The sequence below is a fragment of the Micropterus salmoides genome, unplaced genomic scaffold (assembly GCF_014851395.1).
Source record: "Micropterus salmoides isolate LMB-PRFRI ecotype aquatic unplaced genomic scaffold, ASM1485139v1 Ms_hic_scaffold_1, whole genome shotgun sequence".
In the NCBI taxonomy this organism is placed as follows: Eukaryota; Metazoa; Chordata; class Actinopteri; order Centrarchiformes; family Centrarchidae; genus Micropterus; species Micropterus salmoides.
In genome coordinates this window covers 51,457,215-51,481,084 of record NW_024040040.1, presented here as the reverse complement: position 1 = coordinate 51,481,084, position 23,870 = coordinate 51,457,215, and the positions used below count along the sequence as shown (strand labels likewise).

At 41.8% G+C, this 23,870-nt stretch overlaps 1 protein-coding gene across 1 annotated transcript in view; it reads right to left on the bottom strand.

Annotated features, from left to right (window-relative positions):
* Positions 1–13,854, bottom strand: part of LOC119893724 (NLR family CARD domain-containing protein 3-like) — a 30,497-nt gene extending 16,643 nt beyond the window's left edge. Inside the window, 3 exon segments of the mRNA XM_038706086.1 lie at positions 5,133–5,252; positions 5,361–5,567; positions 13,783–13,854. Of these exon segments, the coding sequence (XP_038562014.1) occupies positions 5,133–5,252; positions 5,361–5,533 (293 nt within the window). The 5' untranslated portion in view covers positions 5,534–5,567; positions 13,783–13,854.
* Between the last annotated feature and the right edge of the window lie 10,016 nt (positions 13,855–23,870).

Genomic DNA, 23,870 nt, shown 5'->3' with positions numbered 1-23,870 from the left:
ACAGGGAACAGCCATGCCTGCCACCCCTTGGCTTTGCACTACTAGATTAGAGGCTGATACTTCAAGGCCTTCCTTTCATGTGCCTCCTCACAGACCTCTTCCCACGGCATGGTCAGCTTGATAAGTATGATTTTATGGTCTTTGGCTGACCACAGAACAAGGCAACAACAGGCAAAGAGCTGTGTGGACCACCTCGAGGTACTGCAGTTTCCTTCCAACATTGACTCTCATTTCCCAGGAGCTGGCAGCTTGCAGGAGGGTGGACTTCTCTGATGCCCTTGTTGCGTAGGGCCTGGCTCCCTCCTTGATGAAGGTGATAGTGTCACAGTTTGACGTGTGTGCTGGCGGGAACAGGTTTTAAGACCCAAACGCAGGACACAGAGGCAGAGCAGGTACAGTTTCTGGGTATTTCTTTAACTCAAAAGGAACTAAACTTACAGCAGAGTCCAAACTAAGGTTGTCTGCAGAGCAGCAAAAACACAGTCCATAACAAATGATCCAGGGGAAGACAGAACAAAAGGATAACCCAACAAACGAGGTTGCAGAGGCAGGCAAGCAAGACACACAGCAGTGGATGAACATACAATGAACCAGCAACAGCTGAACAGAAGTCATACACATTTAAACACTGGTTAACGAGGACGGCGGGAGCACAAACAGGTGATACTAATAATGACAGCACACAGACAGATACCAAACAGGCCCAAACTAACAGAACTACCAACAAGCCCGCAGACAAATACCAACCGAAATATGAATACATATAAACAGACATACAGGGTACAAAAGACCAAGGACATAAGACAAGAATCCAACAGGAACTCAAAACACAGAACCGACAAGCAGGCAGAGGAACATCTGACAGGCAGGCACATGTAACAAAATACCAGACAAGAAACTAACTCAGACAATAACAGAAACCCATGTAAACAGACAAACCCTAAACGAGAACACAGAACTAGAACACAGAGTACAGAGTAGACTAAACCAAAATGATGCAGAGAAAGACCTAGAAGCAAATACTATGACATGAACTAAGGCACAGGACAGGGAACAAAGACATGGAACCAAACCCGACTAAATTACAGATACTGAAATGACAAAACAATAATTCTAAACAAGAAACTCAAAACACAACAGACTATATAACTGATACTGGACACAGGACAGAACCCAAAACAATAAGACAGATACTAAACAGACTATAAATAACATGACTGACTGAAAACAATCAACTGAACAGACACGCCCACGGTGTGACAGATAGTCTTCCTTATAAATGTGCCACCTGTTCCCCTTCGAGGGAACTCGAACTGCGTCGGTGACGACACTATGGGAACGCCTCTGGGCGTGGCAGGGCTGAAATCATGAATGAAACTACTCCAATCCTATTGGCGTTGCTAGAACGGTAGCGTGTGACGGCGTAACTGGAGGCGTATATAAGCACACCAGCACACCGGACACATTATCTTTTTTCTATTCAGCAGGCACTCTGGCATGTTTGAGACTACTCAGAAGAAGCTACCACAAGACGAAATTACCTGGAAGGAGAAGCAGAAGAGATGGCTGGTGAGCAGTTCAGGCAGTGTGTCTTTCCATGCCGCGCTACATCACGGCTGGAGACACTCATGCCCTGTGTGTTTCCTGTCTGGGGATGGCGCATGCCCAGGCAGCTCTCGAGGGGGCTGCTTGCGGCCATTGCGAGGCCCTGCCCCTGAGGGTGCTGAGGTCCCGTACGGCTCTCTTTTCCGAAGATGGCCGGATGCGCTCTCCCCGTGGCTCGACGGCCGGCGGTCGCTGAGGCGGCGCAACGGCTTCAGTCATGGGGTGCCCAGCGTTAGGTCTCCAAGGACATCGGGACTGCCGAGGCTTTTTCCCGTTCCTCGTCTGCTGACTCCGCCTCCTCTCTTCCCCGTTCGGGAGTCTGCTTCTCGGCTTCTCGGATTCTCCCACCCGAGGTATGAGTTTGGAGAGACTTGCACAGTCTGATTCTGAGGAGCTAGATGTGCTAGACTTAGCATCATGGAGGATGACTTCCAGGAGCCGGGCCGACGTCATCAGACCACGCCCAGCTATGAGAGGCGGGGCAGGAGCCGCGGGCCGGCAGTAACCTCTATGAGCTTTTCTGCAGCCCGAGCGCCACCCCCGCGTTCTTTCCTGATTTGCACAACGAGTTATGTAAATAATGGAACAGACCAAATAAAAAAAATAAAAAAAGCTGCTCTGCACGGCTGACTATGTCCCCTCTGCTGGACTACAGCAGCGTGACAGAAACTAAGCAGCACGGCTACGGAACGATGCCTTGGGGGGAGGAAGCGCTCGCAAGCTATCTTTCTCCCACCGTCACTTCATTCTTACAGATGTCGGCGCTCCCCACCGAGCTGTGTAGGACGAAAACATCCGCTTTGGTGGGCAAGGCCTACATGGCAGCGGGTCGAGCTGGTGCAAGCATGCACACTATGGCCATCTTGCAAGCGTACCAGGCCGATCTTCTCAAGACTATGACCTAGGGGGAGGTCCCTCTGAGGAGGACTTGACTGAGCTACGGACTTAAATGCTCCGTGTTACCAAGCATTGGCTGCTCCATGGCAGCGGAGCACCATCTGTGGCTCAACCTCTCGGGCATCCAGGGGAAGGAGAAGGCTTTTCTCCTGGATGTGCCCCTCTATCCTACTGGCCTGTTTGGTGAGGCGGTGGATGCTGTCATCAGCAGGTTTCAGCACGCTGAAACGCAGGGAGAGGCGTCTGAGCAATATCTCCCCCGCCGGTCTGGGTCCAGGACGGCGACGGCTGAAGAGAGACGAGCTCAGCTCTCGTCTAGCTCCTACTGCCGAAGCCAGAAGCGAAGCGTCGCTTCCCGTAGTCCCCCTCAACCAAACCGGGACGCGAGGCAGCGCTCTCGCCCACAGCCCCCTGAGAGCCTGACCGAGGTCCCCTCCCTTGTGGCGGCTCAGGCAACAGGCGCTGTTTTCCCGCCGTCTTGGCGCTCGGGACACGCTAGTGTAACGAGTGAACGTAAGAGTCCAAGACTATTCACGCATGCGTGAAAATGAACGAATTACTCACTGAGACAACCCGTTCCTCCTGAGTCACATACAAGATTAGGTCAAATGAACGAAACGTTTTTTGAACAACACAACACTACTGATAAATAGGACTTACACCAGCTTAGAACGGTTCCTTTAATGCCAATGAAATGTTCCAGTCTCTGTAATAGGATCTGATGGTCAATGGTATCAAATGCAGCACTAAGATCTAATAAAAACCAGTATAGAGACAAGTCATTTGTCTGATGCAATAAGGAGGTCGTTAGTAATTTTCACCAGTGCTGTCTCTGTGCTATGATGAGCTCTAAATCCTGACTGAAAATCCTCAAATAAACTATTGCTATGTAGAAAGTCACACAGCTGTTTAGCAACTGCTTTCTCCAGAATCTTAGAGAGAAATGGAAGGTTAGATATAGGTCTATAGTTGGCTAAAACATCTGGATCAAGTTTGGGCTTTTTCAGAAGAGGTTTAATTACAGCTACTGTAAAGTACTGTGGTACATAGCCTGTTGATTGTCGGGATGAGGTCTAAGAGGCAGGTTGATGGTTTAGATGAAGAAATGATTGAAGTTAGTTGGTAAAGATTGAGGGAAGCAAAGCAGTCTAAACATATATCTCTAACACAAAATATTGGTTCCTCTATACCACGACCACAAGTCGCATTGACATAAAAGTTGAGCCGAATTGTTCAGGATGGTCCCCTGACTCCATGGACCATAGTTAACCCAAATATGACCATAGGTGGTGCTGTTATTGCAGAAAAAAAAAAACATTGACTTACATGCATTTTATACCATAACCAATCCATAACCACAAGTCCAATTGATACCAAATTGGGGTCAATTGTTCCCCATGGGCTCCTGATGACACCTGGAAAAGTGTTTGCAATTCGGCTTATAGGTGGCGCTACAATCAAAGCTGAAATACAGTGGGAAAATCCCATTCATTTCAATGGGATTCTGAATCAATGTACATTTTGCCTCATAACTACGCACCATTACATCGCACATTCATAAACCTTATGTCTACGTGTTTGGGGGATGGTATAGGAATCGCCTCTGTGCGATGACGTATTCGTTTAGCAAAATTGAGACAACTGAAACACCTATTTTAATTAACTCCTCCAAAGCGACACGTCCGATCGGCACCAAACTTTGCACGGAAGACCTCTGGACCAAGCTGACGCAGGCTCCCCAGATCGAAACGCCAAAAACTATTACAATTATAAGCTAACAAATCCTTGCGAGAAATGGTAAAAACACAATGTGATGTCATATCTTAGAATGGACGATCAATACCAAACTTGACAACCTTATGTGGTATGTCCCCCTGATGAGCTGTGCAAAATTTAGTGTCAATTGGCCTCTAGGTGGGGCTATTATATATCAAATAATGCTCCCATAGACATCCACTCATTTTATATCTCCATACCCGCAAGTCCCTTTAATTTCAAACTCTGGCCGTTTATTCTCCATGGGCCCCCCGAGCCACAGCAGGGCGCCTGGGTCGACTCGCGCACCCTCTGTGGGGCGAGAGGGCGGCTTGCGCTGGGAGGCTTGGACCCCGCTTACAACTGCTTGCAGTTCTAGTTGTTATTATTATCATTAACATTAAAATTTACATCACATCTCTTACTCTCGCCCTTTCTCACTCTCTCTCTCACCCCCAACCGGTCGAGGCAGATGGCCGCACACCCTGAGCCGTGGTTCTGCTCGAGGTTTCTGCCTCTTAAAAGAAAGTTTTTCCTTGCCTTGGGTTTCTGTAAATAATATCACAGAGTACGGTCTAGACCTGCTGTTTTATGAAAAGCGCTATGAGATAAATGATTGGCGCTATATAAATGATATTTAATTGAACTGAACTGAGATTCTCTGAGATAGTTAGTCTAAAAGACAGTCCTCATCAATGGAGCCTTTTCCTTCATAGATATACATGTACAATATGAAATACTTAAATTAAAGTAGAATATAAATCCCACATTTGTGTAGCTTATCTATCCGTAAAATAGAAAACAATGTCTTAGATTTTGGCCAATCCAATCATAACAGTAATTATATAAACCAAAGTTAGTAGCAGTTCTCTTACTTTGTGTGTGAGGGTCCAGGTTCATTACTGAACTGTGGTGGAGGATCCTTGGACTGGTCACTCTTTATAGACAGACAGCTGGATACTGCAGACTCTGCTTTCTGGGTGTGGTACCGACCTCTGCAAACACCAAGATGTTTTAATTAATTTCATGTGAATTACAGTAGATACAGTATACTGCCATTACTGATAATTTGGTGGTTAGAAAGTAACTGGCAGTTCCCTTACTGAGTGTCTGAGGGTCCAGGTTCATTACTGAACTGTGGTGGAGGATCCTTGGACTGGTCACTCTTTATAGACAGACAGCTGGATACTGCAGACTCTGCTTTCTCCTCCCCTTCCTCCACACAATCACTCATCTTATGCACTTCAGAGGGTGTTGAGGCAAATATGTTGTGCATACAAGCCGTATAACATAAAGACGAGGAAAACAAACTGGTGAAAAGAGATTAAGAGGAGGAGCTAGTTTAATAGTCAAGTCTAGGGATGGGGATCGAGACCTGGTTCTATAAGATCCAGGTTCCAAATTTTTCAAAACCCGAAAATCAATCAGGTCAATACTCAATAGATAGGCCTTCTGCGATCATTACTAGTGTAACTGTTGCTTTGGATAAAAGTGTATGTCAAATGAGTAAATGTAACCGGGCCCAATGGAGGACTCAGCCCAAATTGATAATTAAGAGATCAACAACGCCACCTTGGGACTTTCACCCAAAGAGTTTAAATGTGAAATTGATTACAGTTATTACCAACCCTGGGATTCCCACTAGCACAGGTAAGACCACATAAAAGATCAGAGACAAGGTTTTTCCAGAATAAGAGTCAGAATCAGCTTTATTGCCAGGTATGTGTACACATACGAGGAATTTGACTCAGGATTGTACATTGCTCACGATGTGCTTACTCATACAAAAATACAATAACACAATAATAAAATAAAATCAGACATAGACTACAGTATAGACAACACTAATATACACACTATGAACTAAGACAATATAGACATATTGACAAATAGCGCAGTGATCAGAGTACAAAGGATGCAGGAGTAAAATTATTATTAGAATTTTTATGTACATGTCGGAGGTGGATGTGATATACAGGTACACAATACATGTATACATGTACACATGTACACAGTGCGATGGAGCGTAGTGCAAAGGATGCTGGAATAAATAAGTATTTTGTGCAGGAGTTATGACTTGAGGTAGGTGAATTGGTATACAGTATATACAACATGACAATATAACAATGTGAACAGCACTGAAATAGAGAATGGTGACTAAGTAATAAGTGGTAACCAGTAGACAGGTTGCTGATTAAAGACAGAGTTACTGGGTTATTGAACAGGAGTTGTTCCTGACACTGTGAGTCAGAAATCAGCTGTTCATCAGAGTGATGGCTTGTGGGAAGAAACTGTTGTGTCTGTTGGTTTTGGCGGTTTTGGGTTTTTGCTCTGTTGTGCCTACCAGAGGGGAGAAGCTGGAACAGGTTGTGTCTGGGGTGAGATGGATCCTGTCCTAAATGGAGGGCAGGTTGGCACCGATGATTTTTTCTGCAATCCTGACTGTCGTTGTAGTCTGCTCCTGTCCTTTTTGGTGGCAGATCCAAACCAGACAGTGATGGACGTGCGGAGGACAGACTGGATGATGGCTTTGTAGAAGTGGATCAGCAGCTCTTTAGGCAGGTTGAGCTTCCTGAGCTGGCGCAGGAAGTGCATCCTCTGCTGGGCCTTCTTGATGATGGTGTCCATGTTGGGCTCCCACTTCAGGTCCTGGGATATAGTGGATCCCAGAAACCTGAAGAATTCCACAGCAGACACAGGGCTGTTTCTTGGAGTACATGGTCATCTCCACAGTTTTGAGCGTGTTAAGCTCCAGGTTGTTCTGGCCACACCAGTGAGCCAGCTGATCAACCTCCCGTCTGAAGGCCGACTCATCACCGTCCCAGATGAGGCAGATGACCGTTGTGTCTTCAGCAAACTTCAGGAGTTTGACAGATGGGTCTCCTGAGGTGCAGTTGTTGGTGTAGAGGGAGAAGAGCAGCCTCACCTGCTGACTCCTGTCAGTCAGGAAGATTGTGAACCACTGACAGGTGGAGGCTGGCACAGTGAGCTGGGTGAGTTTGGTGCTGAGGATGTCTGGAATGATGGTGTTGAACGCCAAGCTGAAGTCCATGAACAGGATCCTTGCATATGTCCCTGGAGAGTTGAGGTGTTGCAAGATGTAATGCAGTCCCAAGTTGACAGCATCATCTACTGACCTGTTAGCCCTGTAGGCAAACTGCAGGGGGTCCAGCAAGGGGCCTGTAATGTCCTTCAGGTGGGCCAACACCTGTCTTTCAAAGGATTTCATGACTACAAATGTCAGGGCGACAGGCCTGTAGTCATTTAGTCCAGAGATGGAGGGTTTCTTGGGGACCGGGATGATTGTGGAGCGTTTGAAGCAGGAGGGAACTTCACACAGCTCCAGTGATCTGTTGAAGATTGGGGCCAGATGGTCTGAACAGATTTACAGGCAGGATGGTGACACACCTTCAGGTCCAGGAGCCTTCCTGATCTTCTGCCTTTGAAAGAGGTGGCTCACATCCTTTACTGAGTGCAGAAGAGGGGTCAGAGAGTGGGGGTGGCAGCGTGTCAGAGGGGGAAAGTGGTTGTTTGAAGATGGTGTTGGAGCAGGGGAGTGGTGTGACTGTGGGCTTTTCAAACCTACAATAAAAGCCATTCAGCTTGTCTGCCAGTTGTTGAGTACCAGCAGTGTTGGGTGATGGTCTTGTGTATTTTGTGAGTGTCCGCAGGCCTCTCCACACTGATGCAGGATTGTTGGCTGTAAAGCTGTTACTTAGCTTTTCAGCGTAGCTCCTCTTTTTAGCTTTGATCTCTTTACTCAGAGTGTTCCTGGCCTGGTTGTACAGGACTCTATCCCCACTTCTGAAGCTATCCCCACTCCCTTTTGCGATCCGCACGGATGAGATTAAATCCCGGTAGGTAAAGTGCTCTGTCCGGGATGTGCGGGGCGAACCAGGATTAGGTGAAACAGAGGGCTGCAGATCTGCAGAAGTCTCCGGAGGATCCCAAACAGAGTGGCTGCTCATCCAACTAATAACTCCGGGAAAGTTCCGGGTTCATTAAGGAGCGGTGGAATGGTATGAGCAGTTGAAAGTCCAATGTTTAAGAGCTCTTCTCTGGTAAATGTTACCAGAGAGGGACGGCTGTGGCATCCCCCATCTTTCGGCTGCTGGGATGTCTGTCTCTTTGTATCATGTGTTGCAGATGTCAGAAGGCGTGGTTAAAATCATCAGTTGTTGGAGCCACCTGGGCCCGGTAGTTACAAGAGCGCGTCTTTTGTTCTGCACTTCGGGCTAGAGAGGAGGGAAACCCTGTTCCCTATGCTCCACGCTCCTCGTTAGATCGATCCTTTCAGCAACTTAAAATAGTACGACCAATAATACTTAAAACACAATGCGAGAGGAGAGTTTCGTTTATGAGTGGAAAACTATTGGTAAAGAGTGTCTGCCGTCTATAGTTCTACAGTGTGGATCTTATAAAAGGGGGTATAAATAAACACTTCAACACGCCAATATAACAAAATAAAACCCAAATAACACACTTAATAGTACATGTAATGTGATTAAAATGAGCCACCTATTATACGTCACCACCTCTGGATCAAAATAACCCAAACCACTATCAGGAAATCTCTATGGTTAGAATGTTATGTCAATAGTTTTCCTGAAATCAAAGCCAAATTAAAAATCCCTAAAACGAAACAACATTCAAAGAAATAAAATCTCCTCACACACTACTATAAAAAGTAATTTATGTGAATGGAATGTAAAGAATAGCAACATAGGGAGTGATCACTTTCCAATATTGTGTTCCATGAACTCTGATATGTATGTTCAGGATGGTTATGTAATACAGAGATGGTGTTTTCATAAAGGTAACTGGGGAAAAATTCAGAGAACTTTGTACTGAGTATACTGAAAGAATATCGATGGAGGGTGATGTAAAGAGCTGCGCAGTAGCAGTGACTTCCATGATTATTAGTGCTGCAACAACCTGCAAGAGCACCATGAATGAGAAAAAGAAAATAGTTCCATGGTGGAACGATGAATGTAAAAATGCCATAAAAGACAGAAATCACGCATTCTGAATTTTAAGAAAGCATTTGAGCCAAGATAACCTGGTTGACTATCAAAGAGGGCTATGGCACGGAAAATAATTAAGTCATCCGAGAAGAATGCATGGAGGCAATTCTGCTCCTCCATTGGTAGAGAAGTTAAATTGGGTGACATTTGTTGAGATGAGTGGGAAAATAAAATCTGTTAAAATCCCAGTGCTGATAGATGGAGAACACCTGTCAATTACAAATAAGGAGAAAGCTGAGCTATTAGGTAAGACGTTTGCAAATATACATAGTGGGAGCCATTTAGATGAAATACATAAACAACGGGAAAAGGATATTTTAAGAACAAATAGTGATGTAACTTAGAAAAAAGATAGTGATGAATCGGCACTTGACATGGACTTTTCATTACATGAGTTAAAAATGGTCCTAGAGGGAAGTGAAATACAGCTCCAGGACAAGATCAACTATGCTATGCTATGTTTAGACAATTACCAAAAGAAGTCTTGGAAATTATACTAAAACTGTTCAATAAGATATGGAGAGAAGGTGTAATACCTGATAGTTGGAAAAGTGCTCTGATAGTACCTTCTGGTAAACCTGGTAAAGACACAACTAATGCAGGAAACTACAGACCTAAAGCCTTAACATCACGCTTGTGTAAATGGATGGAAAAGATAATTGTCTGTAGATTGTAATATTATTTAGAGCAAAGAGGACTGCTAAACAAATACCAAAGTGGATTTCGTAAAGGAAGATCTACGGTAGACGCTTTAGTTAAAGTTAGCAATGAGGCAGAAAAGGCAGTTAGTATGAAAGGTCATGGCTATTGTATATTTTGATATTGAGAAAGCTTATGATTCAATGTGGAGAGAAGGACTACTGATAAAAATACATGAAGTGGGTACTGGCGGAAGACTTCCTGTCTAACCGAACTTTCCATGTTAAAGTTGGAGATGCTGTGTCGGAGGATTTTGAAATTGAAAATGGTATTCCTCAAGGGAGTGCTCTAAGCCCTATTTTATTTAACATCATGATAAATGACCTTTTTCTACATGTTGATATAGATATTGGGTCATCATTTTATGCAGATGATGGGGCTTTATGGAAAAGAGGGAAAAAAATTAGACATGTGACTAATAGCATACAGAGTGCTGTATTAAAAGTTGAAAATGGTCATATGATTTGGGATTTAAGATATATAGCCATATGTTCTTTACCAGAAACAGAAATATTAATAACACACAGCTTAAATTGTATGGACAAAATATGGAAAGAGTGAAAGAGTTCAAGTATCTAGGATTGTGGTTTGATGAGAAATGTGTATGGAGGAATCATGTTAAACTGGTTGAAACAAAATGTAAAAAAGGTACTGAATCTCATAAGGTCAGTTTCTGGTTACTAATGGGGAGCAGATAAACTACTAGATATTTATAGGGCCTTAATACGATCGTGTATTGATTATGGATGTATGGTATATGGAGCAGCAGATAAGAGTATTTTAGAAAAACTAGACAGACTACAGTTCAGAGCTCTAAGACTCAGTTTAGGTGCAGTGAATACAACCCCTACTAATGCACTGTTGGTAGAAGCTGATGAATTGCCATTATATTTGAGACGTTCTAAGTTGTCTTTAGCATATTGGGTCAAGTTATAAAGATCTGGAGAGGAAAAACCTGCAACAAAGGTTCTGTGTGACTGTTGGGAATATACACAACAACGGAAAGGTAAAGCATTTGGCTGGAATATTAATGCAGTAGCAGAAGAATACGGATTAAACAACATAGAATACGGACCAAATACTGAATGGGGTAATATTCCTCAGTGGATATTTCCTGTGCCCAATGTGGACTTGAAGCTTCTAGAGAAGACGAAAGAATGGTGTGAAAGTAATGTGGATAATATTGGATATTTGGTTCAAGATCATGTGAAGAGGAATTCTTATAATTAAATGCTATTATTTACTGACGGATCAAAAGATCCAGGGACTGAACATGCAGGATCAGGAGCATACATACCTGAGTTTGATGTAGTTATATGTAAAGGACTTAAAGATAAATTATCTGTATCTACAGCAGAAATGGTTGCTATTATTTTAGGGTTACAGTGGATAGAAGAGGTGAGGCCTGAGAGAGTTGTCATTTGTTCAGACTCCACTGCAGCCCTGTATAGTTTGAATTCCAAAAAGACAGTAAGAGATGATCTATTGATTGAAATATGTACAATAATGCTGAGAATACAAAGAGCTGGAGTTGATGTGCAATTTGTCTGGGTCCCGACACGTGGACAAGATCGGTCAGGATCTAATATTAATTCATGTTCTGTGTTCTTCTACACATCCAAACAGTCTGACACACAGTCCAGGTTTATACAGTGAAACTGTTTGAAGCAAAGCAGCCGTCCTCCTGATCAATCCTGAGCTCCATCAGAGCGTCTAAACATGGATTATAGAAGCTAAAATATTAATTATGTTTTTATCTGTCTGTGCTGTCTAGTTTATTACTGCAGTTTTTTTTTTTGTACCACAATATTTGCTGTCACTTTACTGAGCGAATGGAATCGTTTAAGAATTCACCTGGAAAGCTACAGTGACCAGTGAATGTCCATGCAGGTGCTGGTCTAAATAAAATAATTAGTTGTGTTGGTGGCCTATCACACCAATGCATCTGCTATAATCGTGACAAAAGGAGTGCAAACAGCTGCTGACATCAAATTATTAGGCTGTATTATCAACCAGAGCATTGTGTTTATTATATCTGCAGGTCATTCCAACAGTAGAATCCTGTGATGACAGTTGTAATTGGGACTATATGTTGCTGTCATTTTGTAAAGGGATTGATGATTTAAATCTCACCTCATCAGACTGAGGGCTGAAACCATCTCCTGTTTACAGACAAAAGCCGCACCGCCCAAAAGAAATTGGAGACCATACATGTCTGATATGCCAAACTACCTCAGCACATACAGTCCACAGTACTTAACAGAACAGGGAAAAATCAGGTGGATACGTCACACATTCACGGAGTTATATGAAAGAACAGAAAGTAAATTCACTCAAACGATCTTTTTTTTTTAATGACGAGTTGTGTTTATTGTTCCATGTGCCATGGTCGTGATCACATAAATGATTAGTTAGTACTTTCACATATCCTGAAGTTTTAAATGTCAACGTTTTACAGTTTAGAAGCTAGTGAAACGTCAGGCACGCAGCCATTCTACCTTATCTAGATATGGAGGGGGGCAGAGTCCACCAGGCTGCAGGCTGGACCAGGAAAACAAGCTGCAGATGTAGATAAAAAGAGCAGCCAATATCTGATCCAAATGTGCATTAGCTGTTGAATATTCTAGTTAGCTAGCTAAGTTATATTTATACTATTTTTTTATTACGAAAAAGGACATAATGAGTATGCAAAGAAGGGCAGTGTCAAGCTTTCTAAATAAAAACAAGAATAACTTAAACTATTTAATGGTTGTGTTTCTTCCGTCCCACCCAGTAACATTACATTTATCTGAAGCTTTTATCCAAAGCTGCTTACAATTGCTATACATGTCAGAGGTCGCACGCCTCGGGAGCAACTAAGGGTTAAGTGTCATGCTCAGGGACATATAGGCAGATCGGTCATAGTGAGGAATTGAACCCGAGTCTCTCGCACCAAAAGCACTTGTCTTATCCATTGTGCCATCCACCACCCTGCAGGGACGCATGAAACAACGCGCAACTTTCCTTCAAAGTGTAATTGTACTGAAGTCGTTCCACATTTTAACAAGATAACACCTGGGATTGATAGAACACACACGTGAGTTGTTGATGACAACAACAAATGATTTCGCGTTAAATTTTAAAATGATGTATATCTGAAAAGTGTTTCAATCGTCCCGGCTCTCCCCTAAAGCAATGAAATTCAAACTGTGTAAAGATTGAAATATCTTTCTTTAATGCCGTTGTTGCTTGTTCTGTTATACCCCATATATCTATTGTGTCATATTTTTTTTCTTTCGTTTTGCCTGAATCTTTCATATGAGATGAATATACGATTCAATAAGTGGAGCTAATTAGCTGAGTTTCAGGAGCAGGACCTCACGTACAATCACATTACTCCTGACACTTTCATAAATACCCCACTAACCCACCTCCTCTTCTTGCTCTGTCATGCTGCATTTTAGTTCCACCACCTCCTTCGCCATGTCCTCTCTTCGGCTGGTGTTCTGATCTATGCTGCCTTGTCGAAAAATGCTACCTTATGTGTTCCCTTTTCCAATCCCATAAAGTTATAACTCTCACAGTATTATGACATGTTCTGTTTTTTAATTATATTATAACATAATTTCTGGGGTAGCGTATTCTGATCCCCTATCAAATAACGCTCCCATTACAGAATCATTTTATATTGCACCACTACTCACTCCATGTTTACTGTACGGATACATCTCGATAGGTAAACTGTTATTTCTTTCCTCTACAGTCCACAGGGAGAAAACTGACCCTTGATCATAAATAATAAAAATGTTGGATTAACACTCACCCTGACTCAGCCTTCACTTGTCCTCCTTCTGCTATGTCCAAACAACATGGAGTCTAAATGACTGAACTTCTCAGCTTTCTGAACCACCTGATCAGTGCTGCTCCTCCCCTCTCCCTTTAAAGGAAATCAAGAGAGATTGTATACGTGTGTGTGTGGGTGTGTGTGTGTGTGTGTGTGTGTTTATTGGCAGCAGTTGCAGCAGTACAGTAGGTTAGTCACAGTGATCCTCTTCCAAACACTGTCAGCAGTCTTTACATCTTGTCATGGTCACATTACAATTGTTTAATCCATAAAAATCTTTGGTCTATCACCTCCAGCAGTATCAGCAGCAACATCCTCTGCAAACTCCTCAAAAGCAACTGTTCCCTGTATGTCAGCCCACAATGTTTTAAATCAAGAGCTGGTTATTCCCTACAATCTCACAATAAGATATGTATCATCATGCAGAGGCCATGTTGATTTTGAATAATGATCTTGACAGCTATTCTTTATTATTCTCTATAACAGAGAAGGAAAAGCCATAAGAGTTGAACAATTTAAGTAATTTCACTGTCTAATTCCAGAGTTATGAATAGGTGCAATGAAAATATTCTTTAACGTTTAGTAGTAGTAGTAGTAGTATACTTTATTGTCCTCGAAAGGAAATTTGTTTTGGACTACATGGTTGCTGCATGTACATAGAAATATACAATATACAAGTATAAAAAGTATAAAAAGAGGAAAGACAATTAATTTACAAATTTAAAATTAATAAGATAGACTGTTATTCAACATACGTGTAGACACAGGAACAAAATAATTTTTATACCGGTTTAGTTTGCACAGTGGAACTCTATATCTTCTGCCGGAGGGGAGCAATTCATACTGAGAGAGCAGAAAGTGAGTTTGGTCCCCCACAATTTTCTGCACCTGATTTAAAGCGCTATTCTCAAATAACTGTTGGAGATTCAAAGATTCCTCATTTCCAACTGTTTTAAGTGCTGTCAACACCAGATGTGACAATTTGGATTTTAGCTGTATAGATAGGTTCCCAGACCATACTGTTACACCATACTTAACAATACTAAACAGCCTTGTAGAACAGCATCATAATTTTCTTATTCACCCCATAAAAACGTAATCTACGTAAAAAAAATATAGTCTCTTGCTATACCACTTGATGATGGTCCCCAATACCTTTTGGATCGAATATGATCTCCGCTGTTTTCTTTATATTTATTATTAAATCATTTTTATCACACCACTCAACAAACGGACTTATTTCTGGCAGGTATACATCTCTAATATTATCGTCTTCATCGAGAAGACTTAAGATGGCTGTGTCGTCTGAATATTTAAAAAAATATAGTTTTTTGAATGCTTACTTGAACATTCATTTGTAAATAAAGTAAAAAGAATTGGAGAACTGACACAGCCTTGTGGGACACCTGTGCTAGTCTTTCTTTGTTGTGAAAGACAATTGTTTACTTTAACGCAATGAATTCTGTCAGTTAAAAAAGATGAGTACCACTTTATGATAGCTTGGTTTACACTCAACTGCTCCATCTTTGAGATTAACAAGGGTGTTTGAATGGTGTTAAAGGCCGAACTAAAATCGATAAAAAGTAAACGAGCATAGGCTTTGTGATTCTCTAAATGCTTCAGAATTAGGTGCATAATGCTAATAATAGCATCCTCAGTTCCCCTCCCCTGCCTATAGGCAAACTGTAAAGGATCTGGGTTGGTAGCAACCTCTGCTTTTAACATTGACACAATACACTTTTCAAAACATTTCATAATCACAGACGTTAACGCGATCGGTCTAAAATCATTATTTACTACGGGCCTGGCTATCTTCGGGGCCGGTGTGATTACAGCCCTTTTCCAGAGGCTAGGAACAGTACCAGTGTCCAGAGATTGTTCCATCCGGGCCTGCCGATTTGTTAGGACAAATGTGTTTAAAGTAATGGTTGATCTGATTAGCATCAATCAGCAACCTTTCTCTAAGAACACCAGAAGTCTCTATATCGCTGAGGCTGGTTTAAAGGTTAAAGGTTTAAACTTAAAATGGTCTTTTATGTTCTGTTAATTTTTCAAAACTGCGACAGAGCATATGCTACTGTATTGATACAGAAGCATCTGTATATATTCACATTATGTAGAAAGAATACGTCATGATATAAATACAGCCCTATGTGCTCCTTTCATACTTTGAGCACTCCAAAGGTCTCTACATAGCCCTGTACCTGCCTACCTACCTGCATGCACTCTGCCTGTGCACTCACTGCACATCCACATGTGTTTTGGGGGAGCGGTTTTGAAAGGAGGGCCAAAAGGAGGGGTGAAACAATGTAGAATAAATGTGCCTGAAAATCCATCAAAATACCCAACTGTTCATAAATAGTAATTAAAACTAATATGCTGTTAATGCTCAAGTAGCCAGATCTGCAGGCTAACAAACCCTGAGTGGCATGTATAGCCGCATGTCGTCATTCCGTGGTGTCCAGCAAACGATGTGGGCTTTGTAGATCATTGGCAGACTTTCTGGGGAAGACCTGGTCTGATTCGGAGAGACGGCATCCATCCCACTTGGGATGGAGCAGCTCTCATGTCTAGAAACCTGGCCAAGTTTATTAGTGGGCCAAATCTATGACAACCCAGAGTTGAGCAGGTGGCAGAGTCACAGTCTAACGCACTTCTATGGAAAGCCCTTTCAGCATTTATTCGATATCCTACTAGTACTCATTTTTTCCCTTTTACTATTAAGACTTTTGTTCTTACTAGTATGCCATTTTGCCGTACTAGTAAGACAAAATGCCACACTAGTAAAGCTTTGCGCACTTTTGCCTTACTAGTAAAGCAAAATTGCGTACTAGTACTTATAGTAAGCACAAAAATGGCCACTAGTACTACTAGTAAGCACATTTTCATACATTTTGCCTTTAAATAAAGTTTAAAAATGTTTAAGAGTAGTACTAGTAGACATTTTTGCTCTTACTAGTTATACTAGTAAATGTCATTTTGTCCTTTACTAGTAAAGCTTTTTACCAAACTAGTAGGAAAGTTTTTGTACTAGTATGGCATTTTGGCATACTAGTCAAGGACTTGACCTTATTAGAATGATATGAAAAGCCCTTTGAGCATTTATTCGATATCCTATTAGTGCGCATTTATTTGCTCTTACTAGTAAGCCATTTTGCTGTACTAGTAAGACAAAATTGCCTACTAGTATTACTAGTAAGCGCCAAAATGTCTACTAGTAGTACTAGTAATCGCAAAAATGGTCACTAGTACTACTAGTAAACACATTTTGACATTACTAGTACTGCTAGTAAGCGCTAAAATGTTTACTAGTAGTACTAGTAGCACTAAATGCAAATCATGGAACCTTCCTATTGGCTGGCCAGTTCGAATTCCCTGCCGCCAAAATATAACCCCTTAAAGCCTGATTAACTTTCAGTGTTGTTAACTGCCAGCTCTGTGCTTAATATATATGCAGAATAAAGTGTGAAAATGCATATTTACATGAATGTTTTATCAAAAGAAATACTGGGAGAGGAAGTATCCACTCTGTGATTCAAAATAAAAGCCTGTTAAAGATGTAATTTCCAAACAGCCTTCTGAACAATGAGCAGGCCTTCAGCAGAAAAATAAACTACCAGGTTCAATTTAATCAACGTTTATTATGAAATAGCAACATTGGCACAATCAGTCATGCTGATGTTTATATAACTCCTTCAACCAACATGTGTATGGATCTGTTTTTAATGGCTCATCATTATGATTTACAGCATATAATGTTGACCCAGACTCCTCTAGCTGTCTACTGAAGCTAAATGACTAAGCTGTGTGTCCTATGTGCCCTTTCCGAATAGTCTGTGGCACATCGATGGCCATATGCGTCTCATTCTGTAATCAGGGGTCCACTGTTGTATTTCTGTGTACTGGTGGGAGCCATATTGGATGGGTTGTGCAGACTCAATTTCACTGTGCATGTGTTAAAATCAGTTGGTCATAAATCTATTCGTAGAAATGTAATAGAATAGTGTATATGGGGTTAACTGTAAAGAAGTAATCAATTATTCTTTATTATTTTGTTTTTCAGGTGGGGGTTTGTGACGCATGCTGGTATTGATGGGAACTCCAGACTAATACCTTACATCAACTGCAGCACGGACAACACAGCTTTGACAGTGTTGACTTCTTTTGTTCGAACCACCTGTCTGGACGGGTTACCCTCCAGAGTCAGATCGGACCACGGAGGGGAGAACACTCTAGTTGCTCTCTTAATGAACCTTCTGCAGGGACAAGGACATGCAAGGCACATTACAGGCCAGTCTGTACACAACCAACGTATCGAACGTCTTTGGAGAGATGTCTTCCCGCAGGTTGTGCACTACTTCTACATGCTGTTCTATTCCTTTGAAGATGAGCAAATCTTGAACCCTGAAGATAACACTCAGAAAATGGCACTACAAATAGTTTATAAGACAGAAATCCAAAAACGACTCGATTTATTCAGACGTACATGGAACAACCACAGAATCAGATCGGCTAACAACCGCACGCCGACACAACTTTGGATGGAGGGCATGCTAGACAACAGTGAGCAGGACTCAACAGCTCTCAACAACATCTTTGGAGATGACCCTTACAGCCAAGAAAATCTGGAAGCTGGCCTGGCACGACACGGCATCCAGCTCACCCAGTTACAAGCAAACAGTGAAGAACGAGCAGCGATTGTGTTACAAACACTCAACGACCTGAGCTCTGAACAACAGCAGCACCTTCAAAATGCAATGGCTGGAACAACAGAGTTAAAGGACAGGTACCTTGTGTGTGTGAGAGAGATTCAGAACATTCTTAAGAGAACATGATACACTTTATGTGCGAACACCAATGCATGATTTAAGTGTAAACAAACACACACAAACCTTAAGTCATGGGGAAAAGCCCATAAACTGGTTCAGGCGGTGCTAACTGACTGGGAGCCTCTGCTTATCAAAGCTTCTCGTGCTACTGCTCCAGTAAACCTGCCTGACATGGACTACACCTTTCCAAATCCCAAAGAGCCTCTTGTGGCCAGTAAAAGCATCTCATGCAGTTCCTCTTCTTGACTGACGCCTCTCGGCAGGCACATCATGCAGGTAGATGCGTAAGGCAAACGGCGCAGGCCTGCCTCCTGTTCATAGAAGTCGATGGAGGGCTTCCTGGGAAAGCCCAGGGGAGGAACCTCGTCTGCTCCAGTGATGAAAATCAGAAGGTCTTCGAATTTGAGGTCAGTCACTTTATCTGCCAGAAGAAAACGTAAGCATCTAAGTGACATTTGCATTTCTACAATCAAATGTCAAACTTTACAAGATCAGGTCTGTATTTCCTTTTATCACAAATGTAGAGAATATAAACCTGACTGGCTTCTGAGTACACTTCTGAGACAAAAGGTACTTTTGATCACGTCTAAATTTGTACGCATCCCTTGTTGTAATGGCTTTGGTACATTGGCGTAAGATCATTTTCATTTTCCTAAATTGGTAAAATAATAACACTTTGTATTTTCTTTGTGTCACAGTACATTCATGGATGTTTGTGTAGTGTGTAAGGTTTCATAATTAGTGCTCTAACATTTTCATAAAGGAATATAACGTACCTTCAATCATGTTAAGTACCATCTCCCAGCAGTAGATGGTGTCCTCTGCCTCGCGATGGTTGCTGCCTCTCCTGCTGTAGTTGTAACTGAAGAGGGCCTTGAAGGCTGCCTTTGACATGGGCTCCTGCATTTTGGTGAACAAAGGCAGGAAGGAAATCCAGTTCTTCCTCACCAGGTCCCACAGCTTCCCAAATGCATTCATTCCGTCTGTGAACTGGAGGATCATCTTGGCCGTTCTGTAAAGCAAGAGATAAAACATGTACATCACCATGTGGAACAAGTGTGGAATCACTTATATTTTTTGTCTTTTGGAAAGACTGAACAACCGCATCAAAATGATAATGACACTGTTTCTTAATTATACAGTGAGGAAAATAAGCATTTGAACACCCTGCTATTTTGCAAGTTCTCCCACTTAGAAATCATGGAGGGGTCTGAAATTGTCATTGTAGGTGCATGTCCACTGTGAGAGACATAATCTAAAAAAAAAAAAATCCAGAAATCACAATGTATGATTTTTTAACTATTTATTTGTATGATATAGCTGCAAATAAGTATTTGAACACCTCCAACCACAGTACCACAGTACTTTAAAGTAGCTGTAATTAAACCTATTCTGAAAAAGCCAAAACTTGATCCGGATGTTTTAGCCAACTATAGACCTATATCTAACCTTCCATTTCTCTCTAAGATCCTGGAGAAAGCAGTTGCTAAACAGCTGTGTGACTTTCTACAGAGCAATAGTTTATTTGAGGATTTTCAGTCAGGATTTAGAGCTCATCATAGCACAGAGACAGCACTGGTGAAAATTACTAATGACCTCCTTATTGCATCAGACAAAGGACTTGTCTCTGTACTGGTTTTACTAGATCTTAGTGCTGCATTTGATACCATTGACCATCAGATCTTATTACAGAGACTGGAACATTTCATTGGCATTAAAGGAACCGCTCTAAGCTGGTTTAAGTCCTATTTATCAGATTGATTTCAGTTTGTACATGTTAACGATGAGTCCTCCATGCATGCCAAAGTTAGTCATGGAGTTCCACAAGGATCTGTCCTCGGACCAATAAATTGAATTGAATTGAATTGAATTGAATTCAATCCTGTTCACTTTATATATTGCTTCTATTAGGCAATATTATCAGGAAACACTATGCAGATGATACTCAGTCATATCTATCGATCAAGCCAGATGAAACTAATCAGTTAGCTAAACTTCAAATGTGCCTTCAGGATGTTAAAACCTGGATGACCTGTAATTTTCTAAAGTTAAACTCAGATAAAACTGTAGTTATTGCTCTGGGGCCTAAGCACCTCTGTGATGCATTATCTAAAGATATAGTATAGCCCTGGCCTCCAGCACCACTGTGAGGAATCTTGGAGTTATCTTTGATCAGGACATGTCGTTTAAGTCTCACATTAAGCAAATTTCATGGACCGCCTTTTTTCACCTACGTAATATTGCGAAAATCAGGAACATCCTGTCTAAAAATGATGCAGAAAAACTAGTCCATGCATTTGTTACTTCTAGGCTGGATTACTGCAATTCTTTATTATCAGGCTGCTCGAAAAAGTCTGTTAAGACTCTTCAGCTGATTCAGAATGCTGCAGCACGTGTTCTGACAGGAACCAGGAAAAGAGATCATATTTCTCCTGTTTTAGCTTCTTTGCATTGGCTTCCAGTAAAATCCAGAGAATTTAAAATCCTTCTTCTTACACACAAAGCTCTTAATGGTCAGGTACCATCTTATGTTAAAGAGCTCATAGTACCTTACTATCCCACCAGAGCACTGCGCTCCCAGAATGCTGGGTTACTTGTGGTTCCTAGAGTCTCCAAAAGTAGACTAGGAGCCAGAGCGTTCAGCTATCAAGCTCCTCTCCTGTGGAACCAGGTTCCAGTTTGGGTTCAGGAGGCAGACACCATCTCCACATTTAAGAGTAGGCTTAAGACTTTCCTCTTTGATAAAGCTTATAGTTAGGGCTGGCTCAGGTGAGTCCTGAACCATCCCTTAGTTATGCTGCTATAGGCCTAGACTGCGGGGGGATTTCCCATGATGCACTGAGCTCCTCTCTCCTCTACTTTCTCTCCCTCTGTATGCAACCTCACCCCATTATTGCATATTACTAACAACTTCTCCCCTTTCTGGTAGTCTTGTGCTTTCTCGTCCCTCTCCTCTCTCCTCCTATCACTTCCTGCAGGTGTTTCTGGCTCTGGAGCTGTGGAGTCTGGATCTGTGGTTGCAGGTCACCTGCCGCCCCCGTGTTCCTGCTCGACACCCTCTGCTACAACTATTGTTACTACCAATTGTGATTATTACTGTTATTATTATAATTAACATTATAATTAGAACAAAATTTAAAAAATTTAAACAACTGCTGTTGTGATTTGAACTGAATGTATTAAATGTTATCATATTTTCATATAATCAGAACTGTAGAATTAAAAGGGTGTGTGTTCTAGATCTAGCTGTTTCCTAACCACAAGTCTGGTAAATGTGATGTCTGGAAGAACATTTTGAGTTCGGCGGTTGGACAGCCTACATTTATTTGGCTCTTCATTAGTGGTATGTAGGTGATTTTTGAATTTTCATAGAAGGCAAGGCAAGTTTTTTGTATAGCACATTTCAACAAAAACGCAATTCAGTGCTTTACATAAAACATAAAAGCAACATTGGAAAATATAAAAAAGACTTTGAAATACACACTTTTAAAAGACTTAAAATAGGAAGAAAACAGGACAGTAAAAGCTACAGTGCAGTGTAAGATATTAATCTACAGCCTTAAATTTGATTTAATTAAAGGCTGTGGTAAAAACAAGTCTTCAGTCTTGATTTAAAAGAACTGAGAGTTTCAGCAGTCTTGTTGTTTTCAGGGAGTTTTTTATAAAGCAGAAAAACTGAACGCTGATTGTACATGTTTAGTTTTGACTCTGGGGACAGAAAGCAGACCTGATCCCAGATGACCTGAGAGCACGGTTCATAATGAAGCAGAAGATCATAAATGTATTTTGGCCCTAAAAAATTCCGTGCTTTTTAAACCAACAGCAGTACTTTGAAATGAGACTGAAATGCCACTGTCTGATTAATCAATAATAACATTAATAATTAGGAAGTCATCCAACGAAGGTTAAAATCAAGGGCAACTGGACTTGGTTGAAGATACTGGAAGACGTTTCGTCCCTCATCCAAAGGACTTCTTCAGTTCTGACTGACTGGCAGGGAAACTCAGCTATTTAACCTCAGTGGGGTCGTTATCCCGGGTCATCGATACCGCTGGTTCGTTAGTGTTCCTTGTTGCTGTGACGACAGTCGTTACGGTCGTTAAGACTACCTGTGGCCGAGACTGAACGACCATCGTTGGTATCTTCACCTGAGGCCAATAGGTTACGTTTGTTGAGTTTCCTGGGAAGTGATGAAAGGACAGCATTGTAAGTGGGGGATAAGTGGTGGCGTAGACCCCCTCCCCTGTTCAATGACGGCTTCTCCACCCTGGTGTAGATGTTTTCCTTGACACCTCTTTCAAACCATCCATCTTCTCTGTCTAAAATGTGCACCTGGTGGTCCTCAAACGAGTGTCCTCTGTCCTTCAGATGTAAGTAGACTGCAGAGTCTTGACCTGAGGAGTTGGCCCTTCTGTGTTGAGGATGACTGAGAATCTTCATAGACAATTAGGAAGTCATGAACAAGCTGTTTGGTTTCTCCACCTGAAGAGCAGCAAGATTTTAATTTCACGCCTCAAATCCTCGACGTGTGCCTGTTTTCTACTTTTCTGTTTGTACATTTGTTTACTTCTGGCTTCTCTCCTCAAGCAGCTTTTTTTTCAAAATCAGAAAAATAATTCACCAAATTATAAAAATGAGTCTTTGTTTTCTTTGGATTGTAAAAATGTTGAACTGGCTGAAGCACTGGTGTAAATACTGGCTGATGGATGATGACCTGAGGGCAGAATTATCGAGCTATTTATATGAGTGACGGAGATGGGGTGGGGGGGTGTAGTGCACTGTTTTTATTTTACCAATAGGAGGCGACACAGACTCACTCTGCAGGCCTCAGGCTTCAGATCCTGTACAGCAGAGTGGTGTCATTTAAAGCTTTGTGCAGACTAATTTGTTTAGACAAACTTGTTTTGTTAAATTGAGGCATTAAATCTCACAACACGCAAAAAAAACATTTTTTAGGGATAAAAATGTGAAAATAACAAACTTTTGTGTGGAATAACTTCAAAAAACACTACAAAGCACTGTATAAAATGCAAAACACCAATAAAAGTATAGACGAGAGTAAAATAAAAAGTACTAGTTAAGTAAAAGACAAAAATTTAATTTTAACAACTGTAAAATGTTTAGGAGCCATTTAAACAAAGAACCAGCCTCCTGGCCTCCACTCGCTGGCAGTCGAGGGGCCGGGCTCCTCAGGTTCAGGAGGACTCTTTGGGGTCAGCGGGTCAGAAATATAATCCA